General features: G+C 39.3%; 1 protein-coding gene across 1 annotated transcript; it reads left to right on the top strand.

The window, feature by feature from the left end:
- The first annotated feature begins 1,664 nt into the window (after nt 1-1,664).
- Nucleotides 1,665-13,301, top strand: shtn2 (shootin 2). Its single transcript, XM_023287848.3, has 17 exons — nt 1,665-1,796; nt 3,885-3,934; nt 4,288-4,348; nt 4,478-4,572; nt 4,813-5,005; nt 5,538-5,635; nt 5,757-5,838; nt 6,777-6,871; nt 9,068-9,202; nt 9,270-9,414; nt 10,833-10,989; nt 11,235-11,293; nt 11,603-11,700; nt 11,822-11,842; nt 11,934-11,987; nt 12,081-12,216; nt 12,959-13,301. The coding sequence occupies exons 1-17, from the start codon at nt 1,763-1,765 to the stop codon at nt 13,114-13,116; spliced, it is 1,671 nt and encodes a 556-aa protein (XP_023143616.2). The 5' UTR covers nt 1,665-1,762; the 3' UTR covers nt 13,117-13,301.
- Nucleotides 13,302-19,190: the final 5,889 nt, after the last annotated feature.

Here is a 19,190-nt window from a genome sequence, read left to right as displayed (position 1 = left end):
CGGAGGAGCTGGCAGCTGTGCAGCCAATGAAGGGACCACGACGGTGAGTGATTTATTCACTGAGGTAAATACACGCATGAACAAGCTGGGACTAAAATGGGAGAATTTAGTTGGTGTTACAACTGATGGCTGTCCAAATCTGACAGGGAAAAATGTTGGACTTTTGAAACGGATGCAAGATAAAGTGACTGAAATAAACCCAGAACAGAAACTGATATTTTTGCATTGTATTATACATCAGGAGGTGCTGTGTAAGTCAGTGCTAAAAATCAACCACGTGACTGATGTTGTAACTAAAGTAGTTAACTTCATCAGGGCAAGAGCATTGAATTACAGACAGTTTGTTGTCTTTTTGGAGGAGATGATAGTGAACATGGTGACCTTGGTTACCAGACAGCTGTCAGATGGATCAGCCTGGACAAGGTGCTTAAACGAGTTTGGGATCTGAGAGCAGAGATTTAAGAGTTTTGTGAGAAGAAAGGCAGGGACCTCACTGAGCTCTCAGATGCAGACTGGATATCAGACCTTGCTTTTGCTGTTGATGTGACTGCACTAATGAATGAACTAAATACCAAGCTGCAAGGCGAGGGCCTCTTTGCACATGAAATGTACAGCCTTATGACCACTTTTATGAGAAAGCTGAAGTTTCTCTCAAGCCAGTTGGAGGGCAACATTCTCACCTACATGCCCACACTGAAGGAAGTCACACCATCAAAAATATCTACAACTCATTAGGCAGCAATCATAGTTTAAATGAAAAAACAAAGTCTTTCATTAAATAGTTGTGCTCTGTGTTCCACATTTTCATTGTATCATTGTAATGTTTCATTTACTGTTTTTATTGAGATATATATTGAGCAGAGCTGTAAGCGTATTGGTCCGGCCCTTAACAACCGTCAAAGTTTCTCATGTGGCCCCATATGAAAATTAATTGCCCACCCCTGCTAATCTACATGGGAGTGAACGCTTTGGTGGTTTTGGTGCTCTCAGAAAAGCACAGAATCACACAAAAGCTGATCCTTTAAGATTCCGATCTCCATCTGACCGTGAAGCGTCAAACCCCGACCACCTGGAACCCCGATCAAGTTAAACCAAGCGCTGAGAATTAAACGCATGTCTGACCAGAGCCTCGGTGTGCTCCTGGAAATCGACTCCTGGAAAGCAGGTGAATGAATAAAACAGGAGTGGAGGATCACAAATTTGACGTTTCTGAATTATTCATAGTGGAAAAATGTGTGGCATCACCACCGTCATCATCCCGAATTATCACCCAGAAATGTGCTTCCTATGGCAGGTGTCTGATGATTCAGGGGTCATGAACTCTGAGCACAGATGCTAATAGAGGAATGAAAGCAGCTTTGCCTTTGCCCCAGCTGCTTGAGTGACATTGATCTTGCAGTAGAGAGACAGTGTCGTCCCTTAGAGACTTCATGCATGGAGGGAAGCTACATTTTCTTCTTTTCCCTGCATGAAAAAAGGGGGAAAAAGTTGACGCAGCTTCTGTTTTCTCATCTGTACCATCATTACTTACCTACAAATATCTTTGTAACAATCAAAGTCCTATTAAACACTGCCTCATGCAAGGGAAAAAGTTCCTCATTTTTGAATCCTCGCAGTGGGGGAGGGTTTAAGCAGAAATTCCCAATTGCTTCTTTCACAATAAGCCAACTGCTGTTTAGAGAGAAAGCAGGTTTTTGTTTGTGCAGGAATGTGCAGCTTTATTTAGTTTTCTAAGGGGCCAAAAACCTGAAAACGGTGCAGGATGTGGGCACAGGATGAGGACAGTGCAGCAGAAGGTAAGCCTTGAAAACGTGGATGTAAAATGAGAGACTTTTAATAAGATTTCTCAGTGTAGACACAAGTCGTTTTCTTTATTGTGGGAAATCAGTGTGTGGAAAAAATTTTCATGAATCCTAAAATCCTTCAATTTTGTGCAAATGTTCAACATGCAGGTTTTGTGGTTAATTCGAATACTGGGCATTCTTTCATTTGATTATTTCAGCTCACTCTGATTTGTGACACTTAAATTCCAAACAGTTTTTGCATAAAAGCTGGATTGAATCAGCGCTACAGTCAAATACGCTAATTTGTTTTCCTGATGCGAGTTAGATGGAACTACTCAGATCCATGTGTGCAGGTTTGGAGGATTTTTGATTGAGGGACACATTAAACAGGGGCCAGTGGTTTCCTCTTCTAGGAAATGTTGTAACATCAAACATCTAAATTCCTGTATTCTGGTGAATTTTTATGCACCAGGTTGAACCTTTTCTACATTTATTTATGGTGGAAATGTCTTTATTAGCCACCAGGTAATGGAGTGTAATGCAGTGAGGCTTTAAGGCATTCTGTGTTTCTTTCAAATATTTAATCTCCAAGAAAATGCTCTGGTTCTTTCATGTTTTTATCAGTACTGAATATTAAGTTACTTCTTGCGGCCTCCTGGATATCTACACCATGTAGCTGAAGCTGCAGTCAGCTGCCAGTGGCCTTAGCTTAGCATTGTATAGAAACAGCTTTGAAGGTGCTGATTTTGTAACTTGTTTTCCTGTTTTTTTTGCTGCTTTTGTGATGAGATTGGTTGGTTTAGCACCAAAACTGTAAGTAGTTGTAACCATGCAGCCTGTCCTGCACCTCTAAAACTCACAACAAAAAAAGATAAAGATAATACATTTGGCTTTACGTGGGATCATATGCTGCTTGACAATGTGAGAACGGTATCAATATTCTCATCTAATTCTCAGCAGGACGGCAATTAATTTCTGATTTCACAAAGTGCAGTAGCAGCTGGAATCTGCAGCGGCTACAGAAAGTGAAACATCCTTCTGCCGTTTCACTTCATGTATTTCTCTGGCTGAGGAACTTCACGAGGCCTCGTCAGGTTCCTCTTCCTGTCACGCTGAGGGGATGTAAGGATCTTGGGTTGTCTCTGCTGCCGCTGAATGTGGTGTCTGTTTTCAGAGGCCACAACCCGTTTCACAATCTGCACTGTAAAAGTTTGGACACACCTTCTCATTCAATGGTTTTTCTTTAATTATTTTCTACATTGTAGATTAATACTGAAGACATCAAAACTATAAAAGAATAATACGTATGGAATTATGTTGTAAACAAAAAAAAGTGTAAATCTTTAGTATTAATCTACAATGGAGAATATAATTAAAGAAAAACCATTGAATGAGAAGATGCGTCCAAACTTTTGACTGCTAGTGTGTATTTCTGCGGTAAAATTCCGGCAGCTATGGTGTCCTGAACGCTGCTGTAAAATTACAGTAAAACATTTTCTTCATTTACAGTAAAGAAATGTGTTTATACCATTGATTTTACAGTTAAAAAATGAGCTTCATTCCATATTTTACTCTAAAAAATAAAACTTTAACCTTAAAAAACTTTTGCTTTACATGAAAACACCTATAAAATAAAATTTGTGTGACCTATTATAAAAATTGCAGCATTTTTTTATTATCAGCAGAACAGTTGGTGCATTTAACATTTAATATGTGTATTTTTTAGCAATGAATATTATATAATTATGCAAAAATTGTGGTTCTATTTGTCATAAACGTACCATATATTATTAACACAAAAGTACATCAATTTTGACATGAAATAAATGCAAAAATCTCCATGTTACTTGTTAGAACTATTATGACGTTTCTGTTATCAGTAGGTACATTTAACTGTGAAAAATTGTAAAAATTACATGATGTCATACATATATTACTTCATTTTTCCATTAAATAACTGTGCAAGAGTACAGAAAAAATCTAAAAAATACAGTTTACAGATTTTCACCGTCACGATTTGACAGTTTTTCACAGTAAAATTTACCAATATTTTTTACAGTGTGGCTGTTAAAGATAAAAATGACGTTCTTCTCCCCACAGACTCTGATGGAGAGAGCTGTCTGTTTTCTGAAGATGAAGGAGACATTCAGGTATACCAGCTACTGACACCATTTAAAGACAAGCAGCATGAATCCTGCTCGAGAAAGTCAGAATTTTTGACTCCCTGTGGCTGAGAAATCTAGCATATTTTATTAATAAGGTTCTATTATTATGAAGATAAAAGAGAAAGATGAAAAAAAATCACAGAATCAAAATGCTCCAAAAAGTACAAGGGCACAAGCTTGATTACATTAACAAGGACAAAGGTAATTTTGGTGCCTCTGCTGTCTGATGATAGAATAAAATGTAAATCACAATGAGCAGCATCAATTCATTCTTCCATAATTGAGCTCTTTCTTCTGTTTTGCTTGTGCTTTTCATTTTATTGGCATTTGATTGTTAGTGCGAGATTCTGGAGAAGCAGAGGGACGAAGCCAATCAGAAACTGTCTGAACTGGAGGAAGGTGAGAATTCATGTTTATTTCACACCGAAAGGCTTTAAAATGTGTTGATCTGAGTAATGAAAATGTCTCCTCTCCTTTTGCCTGTATTGCTGTGAAAGGCCCACGACTGAAAACTCTTTTCATTATCAGTTTCCAATCAGCTGCTGAGGGAGATGAACGTCCTGGAGATCCAGTTCCAGATTGAACGCTCCTGCAGGGAGAATGCAGAAGCTCTGGCTCTCAAAGTATGTCTGTTTACGGCAGTACTGCTGTGTTGTTCCTTTCCTTTCCTTTCCTTTCCTTTCCTTTCCTTTCCTTTCCTTTCCTTTCCTTTCCTTTCCTTTCCTTTCCTTTCCTTTCCTTTCCTTTCCTTTCCTTTCCTTTCCTTTCCTTTCCTTTCCTTTCCTTTCCTTTCCTTTCCTTTCCTTTCCTTTCCTTCAGCAGCATCGACCTCCTCGCTCCACCTTGTCTCCTCTGTTGCCTAGGTGACCAAAGAGAACAAAACCCTGAAGAGGAGGAGCCAGATGCTGATGCCGCTCATCCCCGAGCTGCCTGAAAACCTGCTCGCCGTGACTTTTGACCCGGAGACTGACCCCTCCGTTGCTGGTGACGTGGTCGATGCTGGCGAGGACATCAGTGAGGAGACGCTGCTGCTCGACAGTCAAGCCAAGATCACAGGTTAGACGCTCATGATATGAATTCAAAATTAAAATTATGTATGCACACATGCAACAATAATAACCTTAAAAATACGAGCCAATTGAGTGCCTCATGGCCAAAAATTATCACGATGATATATTAAATACCATTTTAGTAAATTAGAAGAGCTGGTAAATGCAGTTAATTCATGTGTTTCATATTTGTTTACTTTGGTTCCTATGCAAACCATACATTAAAACATCATTAATGCATAAAAGGTGAAATCGTCAAAGTGCCTTCAAATCATTTTACATTTCCAGACAGACAGTGGGCATGTGTTTGATCATTAAATTCAGAATTTTCAGACAGTAAAGGTACCACTATGTGACAGAGTCATGGAATAATATGACACCTATGACGCTAATATGACTCACTACCTGTAGGGAGAATAATAGTGAGATATGATGCAGTTTCCACCACAGGAGAACTGGCAGGAGATCGATTCTAATTTCAGGAGAATAAATTCTACTTTAATGACATGCGTGACTTTCTTTGTCCGTGTGTGCGTCAGAGCTGCAGGCGTCAGTGGACGGTCTGCTGGCTGAGAAGCTGCAACTGGAGCAACAAGTGGAGGATCTGAACAGAGAACAGCTTCAGCTCAGAGAGCAGGTACGGCTGTGTGTGTGTGCGTGTGTGTGTGTGTGTGTGTGCGTGTGTGCGTGCGTGTGTGTGTGTGTGTGTGCGTGCGTGCGTGTGTGTGTGAGGCCTCATTACCTGTTTCTTCTCTCAGCTGGCTCTGGAGGTCGAGGAGAAAGAGGCCCTTTTGAAGAAAATGAGCAAACAGGGTAGGACCATGAATAAGATCAAACGAGGTGAGTCCTCATTATGAGACGCACACGAGACAAGCGATTACTGTCATTGTTGATTAATGTATTGAATTTTAGCCATTAACCAGTTCTTTACAGATGTGAAAAAACTAAATGCCATTAATAAATTCCTGCGCCCCCAACATGGTGTCTTTGTATTTAACCCATAGCTGCACAAGTGGGTCAAAAATGAACCGGTGAGGTCGTTTTCTTGCAATACCTTTGTAATGAAAAGCTTTTATTATTGCATATTCCTCAAAAAACCTGTTTTTGATATCATTCCATTTACATTTTTAAGCTACCTTTCATACTTTTAAAGAAACTGTAATATTTGTATTACTATCCCAAGCTCTTTATCACTGATAATATCATACAAGAGGTGATACACAAACTTGGAGCAACAGCTGGAGGAAAAGAGTGGAAAAATGTCAACAGTATGGATGTTGACATTCTTCTATTGCTGTTGTGTGTAATATTTTTCTTTTCCAATTATCTAAATGTTTAAAATCTGTTATAAAGTGAAAAATAAACATATTTCAAACATGAAATCATTCTTGTGTATAATGCAAACAATAATACAAATGATTATTCTTAACCAAAATGACAAAACTGGTATAAAACACCACTGATTCTTATGTGGGTCATTTTTGACCCACTTATGGATAAGTGTAGGGTCCAATCACTCATGCATCTAAGCGTTAAAGGATCATTTCACAAACAAAAAGACACATTTCGTCTTGTTATACGATTTCTTTTCACTTTATATAACAAGACGTGAAGATTTCTATGTTATATTCTTCCTAAATGACTGAATTTTCTGCAGATTGGATAATCTATGAAATGATTTGGATTGTGCTTCTCAGTCAAAACCATCAGTGTTTGTGAGTTTTTTGTCTATAATGTGTAGGGTTTTTTTTTGTTGTTGTTTGTTTGTGTGTGCTCAGTCTCCCAGCTTGTCACAGAGGAGTTCACAGAGATGTCTCAGAAGCTGGAGCTGGAGCAGGGCCTCCGGCAACACGCCGAAGTCTTCGCTCACCAGGTGTGAGCATGCAGTGTGTGTACAAGTGTGTGTGTGTTTGTGTGTGTGTGTTTTCAGCGTGGCACAAAACATTTTGTCATACATTCACACCTATAGACACTGAGGGTGACAGGTCGTGCCACGGGAAGGGAGAAGGAGTGTTGGCGCTGACCTTCGGGCGGCTGGGGCGAACAGACGGACACTTGGACGAGGGGGAGGGATTAAACACACACACACACACACACACGGACATAAAGACACACACTTCCGCTTGTCAGAGAGCAGCTGATGTGGTGGGACAGCAGAAGGGGTCTCCATTCTCCCTTTTCACACCAGTGACACTCTGGTCAAATCTGGGCCCTCTCTATGAGGCGTTCACACACACGAGACAAAAGCACACACACACTTGTACACAAGCGAGAAAAAAAACATCAATTCACTTAAAATCCACATACCCAAACACACACACGCACACAGACAGTGTTTGCTATCCCAGCTGCTCCTATAATGAAGGGCTTTTCTTTCAAAAAACATGCCTGTGTTCCCTTCCCTTCGCATTTAGCCCCTCCTCTCCCCATAATTAGCGGTCATCACCGCTGCTGAAGGAGAATAGTAGTCTTTAAGCGCAACCTGTCTTTGCCTGACACCTTTATGTTTTGCTGAGCATATAGCAATTGTCGCCTTTGTGCGCGGTGTCTTCCATTTACCGGACAGGCGCACAATGGGCCGCCTCGCAGGGGTCCTTACCTGTGAAAAGGACCCCCAACTCTTCACACAATTAAGCCCTTTTACTCTCAATTCACGGTAAAAGACCCCCCTGTGCTGAATGCTTCTTGTATGCACTACTATTTGTTTTCATGTGTTTTGAAAACAACAACCATTCACACCTCTTCTCTGTGATGCATGGTGGTATAATGACGCAGGGCCTCAAAGAGGAAACAATTTGGCCATTTTTTTGTGTGTGTGTGTGTGTGTCTGTCTGTCTGTCTGTGTGTGTCTTTGTCCCTTTGTATCGCCGTGTGGTGCTTGGATCCGTGTGTTTGTATGTATGAAATAATTGTGCTAATTGCTGTTTGAAAATGGCTCCGTGCAGAAGGGAGAGCACAGATTTGGAACGGTGTAATTTGCAGAGCGGAGCCTCGTGCTGCATGTGCAGATACAGAGCTCACCCAACCCGCTGCTTCCGTTTGTCTTTGTAGTAACAAACGCAGAAATGAAAACCGCTTTCTGGTCGCTCTTCCTGTTTTCTGATCTGCTCTCAGATAGTCCACCCAATTTGTCGGTGAGACGGTTTATGAATCCAACATGAGTTCATCTGCGTTGTTGGTAGGAGTTAAAGGATATTAGTGTCAATTATACAAATATTCCACATGACGGAGGGGGATTCTGTTTTCAATTTGTCTATTTCTGGCAATAAAATGGAATTCTTTTTAAAATTATTTTCTCAGGAGCATAAGAAAGGCTTTGAACAGCATGCACGGAGATAAATAATTACAGATAACAGCAATTGGATGAATAAATACAGAATTTCACATTACATTTTTCTGGAAACTCCAGGTGGCGCTGTATAAAAAGTGCATGAAAAAAGTAGATTTTTAAAGGTCTTTTTCCATATCTGTTGCCCTTGTTAGAGCACTTCTTTTCTTTACTAATTAGATTTAATTAGTTATCTAATCAAATGTGATCGATACCCACATTTTACCAATACATTGTATCGATATTCAACGTCTCAGAAAAGCACATGCAAAGGAACAAAAGGTTTGTTTAGAGTGTTTGATGACTGAGGAGCTTGACACACCAATTATTAACCACGGCTGGTGTATTTATTTGTCACACTATAGAAGAAAGAATCAGATTTTGCCAATGAGTCGAGGCAAAGCCTGACAATTTTCTTTCATAATGTGTGAACAATGATGCTTTGTCTGGCAGCAGAATCATCCCGTTTGCATTGTCACTCCTCCTCAGTGAAGCCGACGAGTAACAAGGCTTCCGAGTCATTGTTCAGTCCAGTTTGAAAACATTTCCTCTGCATCGTGACAACCTCCTGGTGGGAGAAAATCAACAATCAGCCGTTCACATCTCCCACAATGATTCTTTCTCTCGTTGTGTTACATTGTCATTGATGTCTGTCGCTTTTCAGTTCCTTGGAAGCAAATGATCATGAAGATGTGTTCAGAATGTCAGAGGTTGAAGCTGGATTTGGTTTGTCTCCATCAGATGCTGGTGGAGAAGGATGTGGGCCAAAGACAGAGCCTTATGGAGACGCAGAGCTCGAAGGTGCAGCAGGCCATGGAGCAAATATCGCAAATCAGCCAAGCCCTGAGCGATGTCCAGCTCTACTACCAGGACCAGGTGTGTAGCCAGAGTGTCATGACAACAGAGAAAAATGGATGCTATTAATCACAGCTCTGTTTGTCAGATAAAACAGAGTCAGCACATTGTGGAGAAGAGCAGCGTCCGATCTGAGCTGCAGAACCAGCTGGAGAAGAGCGAGGAGGAGAGAAAAACTCTAGAAACTCAGCTGTCTGAGGCGAACAGCTCCATCACACAGCTCCAGGAAGAAGGTAGCAGCTAATATTAGCCATAAAACACTTAATATCTGCAGGGAATGGGTCAGCAGCAACAGCTGAATGGTGAAGTGCCACAAGATGCAAGTTTCTCTACTGGTTTTGAGATGTTGCCTCCAAAAGCTCCATATAAAACATCCTACAATTCTACAGTTTCATCTAGCACACGCTTCTATCCAAAGAGTAGCTACTTACTGTCAATAATATAGCGATATTTGGAGGCATGTTTTAGGTGGTTGCTGGACCTTGTTTACCTCATATAAGCTGCATCTCACTGCACAGGTTTGGATGGTGTAGAGCAGGGGTGTCAAATATGCAGCCCGCGGGCCAAAATCGGCCCGCCGGAGGGTCCAGTCCGGCCCAGGGGTCGACTTTAACTGACATTAACTGAAAATTGTAAATTTGTAAAAGTGTAAATTTAAAATAATTTCTAGACCTTGAGAAGTTGTTTTGATCTTAAAGTCAAATACTATATTCCTCGTTGTTCTTTTGTGCCCCATTTTTGTAATATTATTTTGTCTTGCTTTTGTTGTTTTTTGTCTTGTTTTTTGTCTGACTTTTGTCATTTGTCTCATGTTTTTGTTGTCTTATTTCTTGCCTTTGTCGTTTCTTTTTCTCGCTTGTGTTTTTTTTGTCTTATTTTTTGTCATTTTGTGTTTCGCTTTATTTGTTGGCTTTTGTCTTTTTTTTGTCTCACTTGTGTCGTTTGTCCATTTTTTTGTTGCTTTGTGTCTCGTTTTTGTAATATTTTGTCTCATTTTTGTTGTTTTTTTTGTCTTTTTTTTGTCTGACTTGTCATTTTGATCATAAATTAGAATGCTATGTCATTCAGATCCAGATACCTGTGACTGAATGCTTTGTTCCTTTGTAGACACTCTGTGATCTCTAGGTTGTAATGTGTAAATGATCAACTGAGGCATAATGTTGTTGAAACAGAGTTTATTTTTCTTAAAAAATTTCAGGTTGTTCATGATGTTTTGTAAAAATATAGTTCACTGAATGTGAACATTTTCAGAATGTACGTTTTTGCACTAAAGCAAGGAGAAAAATTTGGAGTTGTGGTTATTTATAGGTTATTATGCTGTGATTTTACTGGTCCAGCCCACTTGAGCTCAAATTGGGCTGTATGTGATCCCTGAACTAAGATGAGTTTGACGCCTCTGATGTAGAGTTTTGATTGAAAACATCTTCACTGAAACCTACAGACTCTAGTTTCTGTAGATTATTCTTCATCTCCATCTTGGCATTGTCTATTTAGGAAACATTTTTTTGACACATTCTTGGATTGTGCTGTCGGCAAAAACCTTCTCTTGGGTAAAACGCAGATGTTTCCAGCAATCCTTCTACATTTGATATGGACACAATATAACATTGTACCACCTGGACAAACTCACTCTCTCTCTCTGCTTTTGTAGTGAAACAGTTACATGAAAAACTAAGCCGAGAGGATAAAAGTGATGTTGAGAAATCCACTCCTGCTTCACCGCCTCCTCCTCCTCCTCCTCCTCCTCCTCCTCCTCCTCCTCCTCCTCCTCCTCCTCCTCCTCCACCGCCCGCCACCACTGACATCAAGTATGTTTAAATCTAGAACTCAGTCAAAGAATGGGAAGCTTACATTTCAATGGCTAGTTTAAATGCTGCTTCATGTATTTTTGTTCCTACTTTGATTGGACAAAAAGCATGAATGTGGCTTTCTAAGATGGCCATGTTCCTGCTGGTGTGGTTACTATCTGGTGCTGTCATGTCAATTGTCCACTTGTGAAACACGAGTCCACTGATTGCAAGCATTTAACCCCTTGACCTGTTTCTCTCTCCAGTTTGCTTGATTTGCTGAAGAGCAGGAGGAAAGATGGAGCCAGTAGAGATGTTCAAAACAGTGAGTCTCATTTGTCTTTGCTTTATCTGCTTCATGCACATCATTTTTACTTTAAGCTCTAAAGCAGAGGTTGAAAACTAAGACATTTAGCTTTACTGTCGGCATCTTTCATATTTCTCCAACACGTTTCATGGTTTCCTGGAAAACAGTTTTGCTTTTGATGTTGTATTTTCTATAAAATCTCATGTTTGACTTCATTTGCAGATGTACATTTGATGCAGCCAATACAGCACATGTTGTCAACTTATGCAAAACATACAATAGTCATTTGAAGATCTCAACATGACTTATCATTTTTTCCTCTTTAAGAACCACCCACTGCAGTGGACATGAAGGCAAAAGCGGTAAATGAGATGATGGAAAGGATCAGGAATGGTATCGTCCTGAGGCCCTTCAAGAAAATACAGGTCAAAAAACTACACTGTGAAATCACCGTTTAGAAATGTAGATGATCTTGTCCAAAAGAGCTGATATTAAAGTAAAATCCAAAGATGGAAATAATGAACTTTGTCATTTCTTGGCTCACAGGAGGATGACAGCTCATGGAAGGTCAGCTATTCTTTGTATTCATTTTTGTTTCCATATTGAAAAAACTCTCTTCCAATAAGAGATTTCTATCAAATTCCAAATCTTCTCACAGGACCAAAGAAGTGAAAACAGAAAATCAGCCATCGTGGAGTTGAAAGGAATGCTGGTAACGTTAATAAATTCAAATGTCACTGTTGCATTGTTTAAACCCAAATCTGTGAAACATTAAAACCTTTATGAAACCTTGAATCTGATCCAGGATAACATGAAACGTCAGCACCTCCGCAGAGTCCCATCCAGGAGGGGAATCGGTCGAAATGTCGGGGAGGCAGAGCTGCTGCAGGTGCTTCAGAGGAGGAGGAGAGCGATGGGAGAGAACCGGGACTCAATGCTGGGTACGCTGACCTGTCCATATCCATGTTTATTTTCATAAACATGCTCCCATTATTATTGCTGTTTATCCATTGTCTAGTCTCTTGTGTGCAGAAATATACTGTAGCACAACTCATTTAGCAAATAACATGTCTCAAAAGGGACATTTTATTGCATTTAAACTACAAAATAAGCTTATTAAAATATGGTTTGTTATCATTTATAAGTGTTCTTAACACTAAATCAGAAATACCTGCATTTTAGGAAGCTAAGATCCCAAATAATTTCCCTTTATAGTGTGTTTCTGCAACAGTGACACATTTTTAATACCAAAAAACCACTGAAATTATGGGAGGTGTTATAATGAGGATGATGATTCAAATAAGGAAGTTTTGTCGTTTTTGAATGATTGGCAGTTGAAAGTAACGTGCTTTTATTTTGCTTTTTATTTTTTGAGTTACTATATTTGTTTAGATTAATGTTTATTAGAACTATGACTTTTAATCTGACTTTTCTGCTCACACACGCCTTCATGTATCAAAAAGAGGGAAAATGAAGGTACAAGAGTATATATCAGATCCCTTCCAGGCCAAAACATGCAACGTTCTGCACACTAAGTGTCCTTTTACTCTTGCCAGCTGACCTACTACATGCACAATCACAACAAAAGGCTCAGTTCTAACTCTGCTCAGCTGTTATAGCCCGTCCTGTAGTTCTCATTTTTGGGTTCGTGTCTGAACTGAATATGTGGTGATCTCTGGACAGATCCCCAGCCTGGTTCTCAGTGTGTCCCAGCAGCAGGAGACGCTCCCTGGGCAGGTGAGAGCGGCCGAGCCCCTGTGCTCCGGAGGCTGAAACAGAACAGGGAGAAGAGAGACTCTCGCATCAGAGCATCAGCACTGATCATCACTCAAGAAACCTGAAATGCAGTTTTCTAAATAAAACAGCTGGATTACTATAATACAGTTTTATATAATGACGAACCAAAGCTAAGTTTGTTGACCAAACTGTGCCTGTATAGGTGTTTTTACTGTCAGTTTTACTCTGACTTGAAAGAAATCCTCTCCATCTCTGCATATTTCCAGCATTAATATATAAATGCATTGCCTCTGTGTTCTTTCTTTTAGTAGGAAACCACTGGTTGATCTTGGGGTCTATACTGAAAACTTCAAACAAAGACCGGAGCTGTAATCATCTCACTCACAGAAAACAGTTCTTGATGTTTGTTTTATCCTCCTGAAAGCACCACATGGGAGGGGTATGCTGCAAACAGATATCAAATCTCACATTCATGGCTGGAGAAAAACAAAGAAAAGCATTTTTTCAAATGCCATTTAACCCACGTCTGCAAAAAGCCAGTACTTACTGCGTGTCAAAGGAAATGGAGCTCTTTCAGCCGTATTTAATGGCAACATCATTCTTTTTGGGGGCCTCGGTTTCAGCTGATCTAAGTGCAAGTTACAGGATTTTTTTTTATGCGACAAAAAATAGTTGAAAAAGAGCCCGGGCCATTAAAAAAACACTCCTATGAGTACCTTTGCGCACTTCTCTCCCAAGGTGTCTGCCTCTTAAAGCTCGATCCAGCAGAAGAATGGGAGCCGCCATTTATTTAGGCACATTAAAGCTGTCGCACCCAGAGCCCCGAGGTGTTGTCGAGATAAGAGCCTCAGGTGATCTGTAGCCTCCATCCTGAAAGTTCTTTCAATGCAGCAGGTCGCTTTTTGTTTTCTCACCTCCACACTGATACTGTATTTGTGCACGCATGCATGAATGAATACATGCACCTTCACACCTCTCCATCTACCTATCTGCCTTTGTTAAAAGCATTTGAAAAGGGGATGAAATAACTCTCACCTTTGACTCTGACACCATTTTAGTGTCTTCACACTGTTTCACATTATATATTTACTTTATTTAGCTCTTTACTCAAAGGTCTGCCTTTTCACTTTCAAACATGCATTTTTTATTGTTTCCTTCCTCAATCTTAAAGGTGTCAGCTTCTGAGATGTGTGTGCTGCACCCTCCTTGTTTATGAACCCATGCACACAAAAGCAGAAAATACTGAAAATGATGCTTAGTGTTACAGATTCTGGCAATATTAAGGCTGTATTAATGACTTACACAAATACAGGATCCAAATAGTGTCATTTTACTTTTAACACATTTTCCTTGACTTACACACAACTGCATATTGATAGACCACGTAAAATCTGAATTAATTTAATATTCATATTGATGTTGTGGCTTTATTAGCAGCAAAAATATGCAACTATGCTCTTAACCCTTGTGTCGTCTTGCGGGTCAAATTGACCCGTTTTAAAGTTTGAAAATGTGGAAAAAAATATATATATATCGTCACACTGAAAACTTGCACATTTTCAACATTTTTGGCAAATTTTTGACCATTTTTTGGTGGGAAAAAGAAATGTTAAAAAAATGTTTCTTTAAGAACATTTAAAAAAAAAAAAATCAACCAAAAGCAAAATTCGCTTGATTTTGGTTGATTTTTTTCTGAATGTTCTTAAAGAAAATATTAGAACTTTTACTGATATATATGGAATCACTTTAGATATTTTTAGGATTTTTTTGGAAGATTTTTATTCATTTTTTGAAAAATTTACAATTTTTATTTATTTTTTATTTTTTTATTTTCATTTCGTGCCAAATTTGGGGATTTTTATGAATAAAACTTTTAAGGGAAACTTTTAAGGAATTTTCTTCCTGAAGATTTTGCAATTTTTTATAAATTTGGGGCATTTTTTGCTGAATTTTTGGATTTTTTTCAGACAAGGGAACAATATTTTTTGGTGCCGTAAATGAGGACAACAGGAGGGTTAATGCATGAAGCTAAATTTTGCACCTTTAAATAGTGGTGATACTGTGAAAAGGCAGCATTTCTTCTCCTCTTAAACATTCTGGTCCTGTGTTTTCCAGCTTCACAGAAGATTTGACTCCAGCTCTAATCATGGCTTTCACTCAGCCCACTTCTGGGTAATTTGTTCCTGACAGGAACTCTCCTAACCACAACCTGTGCTCACTAAAGACACAAATGCCTGATTCAAATGTAATTGAGACAAAGACAGAGCCTCTGGAAATAGGGAAATCTTTTCAAGTTGAGACAATTTATGGGCCTACATCCTTAAAACTATACATTTGACTGGGTTGATCAACACTGCAATGGAAGTGGACCGGATAGCACTAGAATCACACAAATATAAAGTTATTTCCCCCCCCCCCGCCCCCAAGTATGGGCGCTGTGTTTACATCATGTGTTTACCTTTGGGCCAAGAAAGACACACTTTTGCACTAGCACTTCAACAAACACATAGAAAACCTAAAGAATGTCATTTTGCATTTTGCCAGACGTTTGAAACACAAATGACATCCAGCCCATTCACAGAAACAAATACAAGATGTCCTTTGGGATCAGTGCTACCCACATAAATACAGTGGTGGAAATAAGTTTTCAGACACCATTAAAATTTTACACAATCTCAAATATCATCATGAAATATCTGTGGAAAAATCTTTTTTGTGTTTCAAAAGGTGTGGCTGCATTAGACACAGACAAAGAAATGCAAATTATATTTTTTGTTTGTTTATTGTTTACAAGAAAAACTAACAAAACTAAATTCTTGGCAGTTTCAATATGTCGGTTCTCGACATTGTTGGTATCAAAGTCATCAAATAACAAAGAATGTGTTCAAAACTGAAAAAAATACAATAAACCATCACATCATCAAATTAATATTTTGTTGTCCTGCCACTAGCAGCAGTAGAGCTCTAATCCTGGCTGCCATGTTCCCCATGAGCCTTTCACACTGTTGAGGGGTAATCTTGTCCCATTCTTCTTGAATTACTGCTTTTAATTCTTCTAAATTCTTTGGTTTACACTTTGAAACAGACCTTTTGATAATCCACCACAGATTTTCAGTTCATGTCCGGAGATTGAGCTGGCCACTCTAAGACCTGGATACTGTGCTGCTGCAGACAAGTTCTACTGGGCCTGGATGTGTTCAAGGAGCATTATCTGGTAGAAACATCCAGTTTTGACCTCAACAGAACAGAGCACGTACAGAAGGGAGCATGTGGGTTTGGAGAATGGTACAGTATTTGGCAGAGTTCAGTGTCTCATCACAGACAGTGAGATGACCAACACCAGCAGCACTCATGCATCCCCAAACCATGATACTGCCTCCACCATGCTTGACAGTAGGTACTGTATATGGAGATAATGCCTCACCTGGCCTTCTGTGTACCCTCACATTAGCAGGAGGAAGATAAACCTGGAAACTGGACTCATCTGACCACAGAATCTTCTTCCAGTTCCTGGTTGTCCAGTTCTTGTGTGCTTGGGCCCAACAACGCTGGCTAACCTCCGTCTCTCATTGATCAGGCGCTTCTTCGCAGCCCTGTAGGACCTTCAGCCATCATCTAAAAGTCAGCCACGTACAGTGCAGGTGGAACACTGGACACCAGTTTGGTTTGACCACTGCTGCTGAAGCTCCTGTGATGTCATTCGATGGTTTTCTTTGTACATGTGAATCAGGATGTTATCATTATTTGCTGAAGAAACCCTTGGACGCCCAGATCTTGGTTTGTCTTCCAAGTTGTTGCTTCGTCTGTATTTCTGCAGAACTGCTGAAGGACTGCATCTGCACTTCCTGGCTATCTGGCACCAGCTGTACCCTTCCTGGCTGAGAATCTGTATCTTCAGGTGTGTTTCCTGCATTAGGTTCCTTGTTTTAGCCATTTTTGTCTCTGAACAACTTTCAAATGTGCTGGATTTATATAGACATGAAGCACGGCAACACAAATTGTGTCTTTTAATAAAAAGCATGATTTTCATTAGTGGATCACTGGTACCAAAATGATCCAATACTCAAAATTTCTCATGTATTTTTATGGAATCAATCAATTTTAAGTTTTTAATGGCTTTTTAAGGATTTGTTTAGTATTTTGGCTGTGACTGTACTAAAAGAAATAACACATGAAGACCTAAGAGTCATTCTCAATGCGATATTTCACAAGTGGGGTGTCCGAAAACTTTTTTCCACCACTGTATATATGTTGAAAACTGACTCAAAAAATATATTGGAGAATGTGGGCCTTAACCCTGAAGACTGAGCTCCATGTCTGATGTTGGTGCATTATTTTGTCACTTGTTTTCACTGTATTTTGCGACTGAAGTCTTTATTTACTCACTGCTTAAGTTTGGGCTCTTTTATAACATTAACTACATGCTACAAGACAAACTTCTTGTATCCTGAAAAGGAGCGACACCAGCAGATAACATTCGGCTGTATGAACTCTTGACATGCTTTTCTGATGTTCATTGATTTTATACATTCATCAAATTACTATGCATGTTGAGAAATGACACTTAAAGGTACCCACTGTGTTCAGATGTGATGCCTAATAAAGTGGCAGTGACATAGTAAGAAAACGTTTGGGTTATTTATCACTTGATGTATTTGACTGATTCTAATTTTGACCTAAACACAATATTTTGACTAAAGATCTAGTAATCTTGATTGAAAAAGAAGAAACTATTTCTTAATATCTCAACATATGACTTCATCTGTTTTGTCTGTCTCCTTATTTTCCATCCAATAATTTCTGGCAGATATAGGCTTTTATTTTAAATCAAACACTACATTTTATAAACCCTCTCAGCTGTAATTTTAATGCTCCGTTTTGAAACTTACAATTATTTTACATCTTAATAACTACAGATTTGATGGATTCTTGTAACAACTTTTGATAACGCATTAATCATTTTTGCTGCTGTCCTGTAAATTGTTAAACATTAAATGAATTTGTTTCCATTTTGACTGTTGGTCGGACAAAACAAGACATCCGAGGACATCACTTCAAGCTTCCTAAATTCAGAATTCAGTGTTTTTAATTCAGATTTGCCTTATTTATCATTTGATGAATGTGATTGATTCCATTTGGACGTGAAAACAACGTTTTTGACAAAATTATCACACTTTTCACTTAAAAGGAAGGCATTTTATCTCAAACTTTGACCTATTACGTCAAAAAATGTTGCCAGAATTTTGATGTTCTGTGATTTTTTTTCAGATTAGTGTCTTTTCATGCATTATTTTCTGGCCAAAATAGCATCTTATTCTTTAACATTCAAACTCGGCTTTTTATAAATCAGCCAAAAAGGCTGTTTAATTGCCTCGGGAGAGATTGTTTTATTTAAGTTATTGCACTTCCCCTCCGACCACAGGTGGCGCTACAAGCAGAACAAGCCGTCCTTCCTGGAGATGAGGCCCTTCTTTATTGCTCTGCTCACTTTGTACCGAGGGGGAGGAACTTTGACCAGTGCTAGTTAGCAGCCAGCTAGCGGTTTTCTGCATTATTTTCTTGGTTTTTTTGTGTGTTTTTGCATATGCAGAGAGATGTGGTTTATTTATTTACTGAGCTGGCTGTCGTTGGTGATTCAAATATCCTTCGTCACTCTGGCAATAGGTGAGTGCCCGCTGGGAATCCCTGCAAAGAGCTAACGTACGCTGCTAATATTTGCTTGCTAATGCTAGCGGAGCAAATCAGCGGATGAAGCTGCATCAACAAACGTTTAAAGGGCGTCGTTTCACAAACGGAGGATGTCTTAGCACTCATTTAAACGTTAAAAGTTCATTGCCAAAAAGCAGAAAGTGTGCCTTAACAAGTTACACGGTGTTAGCTCGCCGACTTACTGTTAGCTTCCTACTAGCTAGCTAGCCTTCGGGTACAGGAAGTTGTGGGAAACGAATAGAAGATTTTATATTCTTAGCAATGGCAATGCTATATATTTTAAGCCACATACATTTAAGTAAAAGCATAAAAATGTATCACGGGGATGTTCTTGAATTTCCTAATTTCGGTATAGTTTTCTTGGGACAAGGGAATAACTCGGGCTGAATGTCTTGTTTGCTAATAGCTGTCAAGTTAGCAATATGCGGCTATTCTGTTATTTTATCCCTGTTGGGTTTATCAATACACG

The sequence above is a fragment of the Amphiprion ocellaris genome, chromosome 23 (genome assembly GCF_022539595.1).
Source record: "Amphiprion ocellaris isolate individual 3 ecotype Okinawa chromosome 23, ASM2253959v1, whole genome shotgun sequence".
Lineage (NCBI taxonomy): Eukaryota > Metazoa > Chordata > Actinopteri > Pomacentridae > Amphiprion > Amphiprion ocellaris.
This window is presented reverse-complemented; position numbering and strand designations above follow the sequence as displayed.